At 39.0% G+C, this 7,586-nt stretch overlaps 1 protein-coding gene across 2 annotated transcripts; it reads left to right on the top strand.

The window, feature by feature from the left end:
• LOC131330832 (probable serine/threonine-protein kinase PBL21) lies at positions 1-4,650 on the top strand. 2 transcript variants are annotated; one of them, XM_058364561.1, is made up of 7 exons: positions 4-391; positions 497-884; positions 996-1,031; positions 1,151-1,335; positions 1,950-2,139; positions 2,955-3,346; positions 3,930-4,650. In XM_058364561.1, the coding sequence occupies exons 2-7, from the start codon at positions 797-799 to the stop codon at positions 4,197-4,199; spliced, it is 1,161 nt and encodes a 386-aa protein (XP_058220544.1). In that variant the 5' UTR covers positions 4-391; positions 497-796; the 3' UTR covers positions 4,200-4,650. The 2 variants fall into 2 exon arrangements, with proteins under 2 accessions (XP_058220545.1, XP_058220544.1); XM_058364562.1 differs by having other exon boundaries at positions 1-884; positions 996-1,025.
• Positions 4,651-7,586: the final 2,936 nt, after the last annotated feature.

Consider the following 7,586-nt stretch of genomic DNA (forward strand, 5'->3'; position numbering starts at 1 on the left):
CGAGAGGGACGGGAGAGAGAGTGTGAGCTGCAAACAATCATCACAGACACAGAGAGAGAGAGAGAGCTTTAAATGCAACTCATCACCATCATGGCCCCACCCACCTTCCTTCACTCTCTCAACAGTCCACACAAACCATGTAGAGAGAGAAAAGAGGGATCCAAAAAAGAGAGAAAGGGGATATCTTGACGCAAAAAGTGGAGCAATAGAAAGCTCCGTCAAAATTTTGCATTCAATTCAACTTAAATAGTAAAACATAACCTCTTGGTCTTCGTCTTCCTCACCGTAATTTCCTGCATTTCCTTTTTTCACCCTTCTGTTCTGTCCTGCAGGTCTTTCCCTTTGAGTCGATTATTAGTATTCATCTTCTTGCCTTTCTGATTAAATCTTGGTGATTCTCTCATTACCTTTAATTTTTTGGCTAATTTCTTTTTCGGGTACAAGTTGTATTTAAGAATTACTAAGTTTAATTTTGTTGTCTTTTTCCTAATTATAGACCACTCGGTTTTGGGTTCATCTACATCTCCTCTGTCAGCCTCTGGTTTCCTCAGGGTTTCCGTTCTTCGATCTCTCCTTGTACGACAATACAGAATTCTGCTCTCTCTCTCTCTAGGACATCAGAGTGCACCAGGCGAAAAAGGATAATCTTTTCCCTCTAAGGGTTGGGGGCAATCTTTGATTTCTTTGTTATTAATCAAATTGGTCATCACAAAATTAAAAGTTATTTCATCTCTCTCTCTCTCTCTCTCTCTCTCTCTCTCTCTCTCTCTCTCTATAACCCTCTTGCAAAAGGCAGATGAGTTGTTTTTCTTGCGTGAATAGTCGCCGAAAGGATGTCAGGGATGTTGACGACGATATGGCCGCTAGGCCTGCCGATTCTTCAGGTTTGAACTCTTTATTATACATTTCTCTATGGTTTACTAGTATTAATTGACTTTCATTAAGTCCAGCGTTTTTTCTTGGTTTTTCTGCTTAACAAGATTTTGTATTTACAGTTAGTGGCAGAGGAAATGCAAATGGCAGTGGCAGTGGTAAGATTCATACATTACATCCACAAATCACGAAATTCTTGTCGGAATTTTAGTTATCGAGTCATTTACGGTAGTGGGTGTTGTTTTATTTGGATTTGAATTAGAAGTTTTATGTGCAGATCATGGGAGTGGAGCGCGTTCTTTGAGCGGTAAAGGCTGGGAAAGTCGTGGCCAAAAGGGTAATGTGGCACGTAGCTTTACGTTCCGCGAGCTTGCCACGGCGACAAGAAACTTTAGGGAGGTTAATTTGATTGGGGAAGGGGGTTTTGGAATGGTTTTCAAGGGCCGCCTGGAATCAGGGCAGGCAAGTTTTGCATTTCCAACCAACCCTTGCCATTTGAATTGAGTTTCTTTGATTAGCTTGCGTCCAAAATCAGCATTCTCTTAGGCTCCATATTGATAGATGTTGATTTCGAATGTAAAAGATGTGGCATTGTTATGCGTAGCTTAAATTTAGTTTTCTTAGCTTACATGGAGATTTGGAAATTGAGTGTTGGGAGCTCTATCATCTTGGATTTGAAATAACACTATTTCAAGTTGACAGATTTGAAATCCTTCGTTTTAAGGATTTTAATTATACAAGGATAGTAAAATTACATGGATTCTACCTCTAATCCATCTTTCACTCTAGTTTCACAATCCATTACTTAAACCTCCTATCTTCTGCTAAGATTGAACACGGAACATAAATCCTTTCATTTGAGATCCACATCTTTCCAGTGGCGCCTTATTTTATTGTTATTGGAAGAATCAAAAATTGGTTTCTCAAGCGATTGAGATATTATTTTCTTTAGTGATGCCTTGGAACAGTCGTAAGTTTGTCTGTGAAGTGCCCATTGTAATTTGTTGGCTTGGTTTTGGGCATTGTAATTTGTTGTTGGTTTCAGCAAATATTAATCCATTCCGATCCCTGAACAGATTGTTGCAATCAAACAACTTAATCTCGATGGTCTCCAAGGAAACCAGGAATTTATAGTGGAGGTTCTTATGCTGAGTCTACTTCACCATCCCAACCTTGTCACCTTGATTGGCTATTGCACTGATGGAGATCAAAGACTTTTGGTTTATGAGTTCATGTCAATGGGCAGTTTGGAGGATCACCTTTTTGGTAATTATGAACTGCATTATACAATCCTTGATTTATTTTTATGTTATGCAATTCCAGTTCTGTTCCTCTTCAATTTCTCCTTATTAATGCATTGATATCTTAAGCTGTGTGGCACTCTAGAAGTAGTTCTCTCTGAATTTGTTTGTCTTATGCCTTCTTCTTTCCTAACTGAATTGCAGGTATTTGGTTTAAGAATTGGCATTAAGAATCGATATGCTTGAAATTTTTTGTTGAGAGAAGCAATAGTAAATGGGATTTTAGATGCTTGCAGGCATGCATGCAAGCCCTCTTCTCCTGCTTGTGGTGTTAATTCGTACCTTGGCACTTTGGAAATACGCAAGGTTGAAGTCCTAGTTTGGACTTGGGTTGGGGTTCTTATTATTCAAATTACAATGAAACAACTTCCTTTTTTCTTTAATGGTTTCCACTCTCCCAGCTTCCTTTTCTCTTTTCTCTTTCCCTGGAGTGGATCTAGTGTTGCCAAATTTTGTGCCAAATGATGGCAATGGCAAAGGATATAGCTGCTCTAACGAGAGTGCCCAATAGAAATCTTGTACCCTTTCTTGTTTGTTTCCTTTTCTCTTTCGTTAGAGTGCACAATGATCCTGTTTTGCTTCTAAACCACCGCTTGCTTTTCAGAAGTAAAAGAAATACTAGAGCATGATAAGAAGAACGCAGGCGATCTTTTTTATTTTCGCCCAAATGCTTTTGTTTGCTCACTGTTGAATTGAGAACGAAACATACATTAGCACAGGTTGTGTAGTGACTGTAGTCTTAATTGTTAACTGGCCATTGAAGGTGCTTCATATTGCCAGATGTTGAACCTGATAAAGAGCCATTGAGTTGGAGCACAAGAATGAAGATTGCTGTTGGTGCTGCACGGGGCCTCGAGTACCTCCATTGTAAAGCAAATCCACCAGTTATCTACCGTGACTTGAAATCTGCAAATATTTTATTGGACGAAAACTTCAATCCTAAGCTCTCAGATTTTGGACTTGCTAAACTGGGTCCTGTGGGTGACAATACTCATGTCTCAACCAGAGTAATGGGAACATACGGATACTGTGCCCCAGAATATGCCATGAGTGGCAAGCTAACTCTAAAATCGGATATCTATAGCTTTGGTGTCGTTATGTTGGAGCTGATCACTGGGCGTAAGGCGATTGACTCCACTCAAAAGCCAGGAGAGCAGAACCTTATAGTTTGGGTGAGTTAAAACGTCTTTTCTCATGTTTAATTACTTGATGTTATAAAAAGAAGCCTTCCAGTATGTTTAGAACCTTAAATCTGGTAGCCGTAGTTATGTGGCTGTGGTGGCTGTGTAGTTTTATCTGTGCTCCCATTATGGTTTCTTACACAAGATTATTACATGGATTTCTCTCTTGTACATTCTGATTGGGCTTTTTCATCCATCAAACTCAAATAATCTTTGGTTGCATGTCAATGGATATAGTTTTGCTGTCCTTTGGATGCTTTAACTTTGTAGAGGTGCTCCTTGAATTAGGTAATAGTAACATTTTCTTAGCTACCCTTAAGGAGATGAACTTCATAGACCAGAATTTTTGTCCAATGGTAAATTTGCACCATATGAAGGGGTGACTACTGGTTTGTGTTAGAAACCTCAACTGACTAAGCTCTAGGTTCTAGTTTTGAGTCCGAGGACAACCACTTTTTTGCATTTAGTGCCAAAGGTGAGGTCTCTCCTAATCTACCCGTCCCAGGCACCCATTAGTTGGTACCCCCATTAATGTAGCTCTTCTTCTCAAGAAGTTTTTATCTCATTTGTGCAGGCTCGTCCTTTCTTAAAAGACAAGAGGAAGTTCATTCAGCTGGTTGATCCCTTGCTGCAAGGACGCTTCCCTCTTCGCAGTTTGCACCACGCAGTTGCCATTACAGCAATGTGTCTCCAGGAGCATGCACATTTCCGCCCCCTCATTGGTGACATTGTTGTAGCTCTCGAGTACTTGGCCTCTCAATCGCATAAAGAGTCGCCGAGGGGTGTGGCCCGCTCTCCCTCGTCGTCATCACCTTTACAGCCCAACAATGGCCCGTTATCTTGAGGATGGGACTTTGGAAGCCATTTCTTCTTTTATTTAAAGCTTCTTGGTGCAAGTTGTTTTAATCACTCTGATCACTATGATGCACCACCCCACGTAATTACCAGATTTCGCAAAATTTGGGTCCAAAAGGCTTTGTTCCACGAGTAATCAAAGGAAAGAGTTGGGTCTTCTGGTGGAAACATGAGGTATGAAGATGCTCTGTGTATACATCAATGCTTCCGATTTTTCTTTCTAAGTGTCAGCTATCCCTGTAGGTGTGTACTTTGCTGGCGGAAAAATTGTTGAATTAGCGATATGAGATGATTTTTTTTATTAGCTGCTGTGACCTTGTGTTGGAGGATTGCTTATTTTTGCTTCTTGTTCATTCTATAATTAGGACTAGTCTCTGTTAGTGCTTCGAACGTAAATATCACCATAAATACATTTGTGCGCATTGGCTTGTTGATCGTCATTCTGATCTCTTTGTTCCTTCATTTAGATTAGTGGAGTGTTAATACCCAGTTATATTGCTTGTGCTTGGTTCATGGGCTCGGTTGTGAACAAATTCAGAAGTCCGAGACTGGACGGGGTCTCAGGAATTTGGTACTAGTGTTTCTTTGATGATGGGTAGTGCCCAATCACGATCCGACTGCGTAGGCCCAATCTGGTGTTCCACCAAGTATGCCCAACAGCCAGTGCCCCAAATGGTCTAGTGGGCCGTTTGGTCGGTGGCGTCATGGACAGGGCAGGGGTATCGTGCCGAGTCACAGACAGTGACATGTACTAGAGGTAAAGGCCACGCCACTGTTCGAATGGCTCGGTTCAGCCACGTGGCACCAATCACTTTTAAAGTTTCTTTGAAAAGTATAAAAAGTACATCATAAATTGTGTTTTTTTAATTTTTTCTTGTTTTATTGATAATTTAGTGGGGTTGTTGCGGTGGATTCCATATTTGTTTTACTGATGTAATGTAATGATAACCTCTTTTTTTTTAAAGGTTTTTACTACGTATAAGTTCTTTGGGCTTTGAATAAAAAATTTAGGTTGTCGGCCCGTCCAATGACAATCTGCAAAACAAATGTGCTTTTTCCTCCCCTGGTCAAAAATTTTATTTTAGTTTAGGAGTAGTATATATAAAAGTACACTATCTAGTCAAGGAGCTAGCTCTCACATTGATATTTAAATAGTAGTAGTGAAATTTACAACTAATTTTCGTTTCACTTTATCCCACGGTTATGAATCAAGATGCTCTTGCGTGATGATCTCTCATGTGATATAAGATATTACTCACTATGGTCTTTATTAGACGATTTTGAGGCATTCATTTTGTAAGTTTTGATTTGTTATCATCCATATGAAAATTAAGGTTGATCGGGCATCGGTACAAAATGGCGCCACTAGGATTCACGACTCCAGGTGAGGCCAAAAGATTGTTTAGCCAATGAAATGGATTTCGTTGATCAAATCATCTCTGTCTGGGAAGAAATGAATGGTCAGAGTTTGGACATCCATTTCTCCTGTTCGGTTGGCTCGACTTTTTGTATAAATGATAGATACATTAATGCCCACGAAATGAACGACTCGGATCATCGAATAAGACTATGGTGTGTCTAATTTAACCTCACATGAGGGTTTCTAGACTCTTTCGCGCTTTTTTTTTCTTCTCTTCACCACCGACTCTTTCTCCCTTGACCTTCTCAAAGTTCACGAAAACGTTTATATGGGCTGAAAGTGGAGTGGTAGTCAAGTAATAGGCATCATATACTTCCATTTATTTAACAGGTCGTTCTAACCTCGCTAACTACAACAAACAATGTTGACTTTTGCTGGAAAGAAAAAAAGGTTTATATGTGGGCCAACGGATTAGATGAGCTGGGTCTCCTCAGACAAAGTCGAGGACCCTCAGCCCAGTCAAGAGGCATCAAACCAGGACCAAAACACAATTATCTGTGTGAGTTTGTTCAAAATTAAGAATGAGAAAATCACTACTAGAAGGTAACAATAGTGTGTATCCGGTTTGGAGGTTGGGCTAGTCATGTGTTTTGACAAAAGAGGCAAATGCATTCTTACTCTTTAAGTAATCGTTAGTGATTGACTCTTTTGAAGTGCGGTATTAGTGTATCAATTTCGGTGTCGCATGTGGCATTATCGATATCGGATTGACCTAAATTTTTTCAAAGACCCATAAAAAAATATTTTAAGAATAACTTGCGATTTTAAAACATCATTGTAGGACTCGGAATGGGCCCCGCAAAAATAAAGAAAAATCATTGCGCATTTAATAGATACCAAACAGGAGGTTGACGACTTCAGATTTTTATTTTATTTTTGCAAAGCCCATTACAGGTTCTACAAAGTTGATTCAAATCGTAAATTATTCTTAAAATATTTTTTATAGGTTTTTAAAAAAAATTAGTTCAATTCGATATTGGTAAGAATTGTTTCAGAACTCGTAGGGGAATATAATCAATCAATTTTTATGAGGTGGAATAGCATTAATAATACTGTGTCCTCGGAAGGATGAGTAATTAATCCTTCCATTTTAGGAATTGATAATACTATCGGATTATTAGTCGGTAAACACCAAACATGGTATTATTGGACCCACAGGATTAATAATCCCATCCCAAGTCCTAATACATTTATCAAACTGGGTGTTTAATTACTTGTTAGTCATTGACTCTTTTAAGTACTTGTTAGTCAAGTCTCGTGAAAAAGAGGAAATGCATTCATCTGGGAATTTTTCCTAAACTACGGTCCGGAAGTTGATGATATGGTGTTTGCTTCGGTGGTTAATTAGCCTAGTGTTAATACTTAGAAGTTATTTGTTTTTTGAAGTCTCAGATTCGAAACCTTTTAGTACTATCGGTTTCTTTGGGGTTAGATCTTTGCTCCGACTTTAATTTGAAATCATGCAAATGAACAGCAGAATTGATCCTTCTGAATTAATCGAGGTGTGCGCTGACTGGGATATCTGAGTTATTATAAAAAATAGAAAATTGATAATATGTGTCACAAATGCAGGGCCCATTGCTCCCAGAATCTCTCTATGAAAATGGGGAACGCGGTGACAGTTCAGGGCATAATATTAACGTGCATTTCACTCTAAAATCTAAATTGACGTTGCCCCGCACAAGTTTGACATTCCATGAACAAACAATTTCTACGTGTTAATGTGTCTCTCTCGCTATAATTACTATGAAATCACCAATGAATTGAAACCGTGTCAAATCTGACTTATTAGTCCGGACACACTCAGTTACCAAAAATGAACATCACATCAACAAATCGAGCAAATTACTATGGTTTTACTTTTATAGTAGTAATTGTAGGCTGGCTTACCTACAACAGTGCTGGAGTTTTTCCGACACTGGTTTATAATCAGCTCTAAAAATGCTATAAATGATC

The sequence above is a fragment of the Rhododendron vialii genome, chromosome 6a (genome assembly GCF_030253575.1).
Source record: "Rhododendron vialii isolate Sample 1 chromosome 6a, ASM3025357v1".
In the NCBI taxonomy this organism is placed as follows: Eukaryota; Viridiplantae; Streptophyta; class Magnoliopsida; order Ericales; family Ericaceae; genus Rhododendron; species Rhododendron vialii.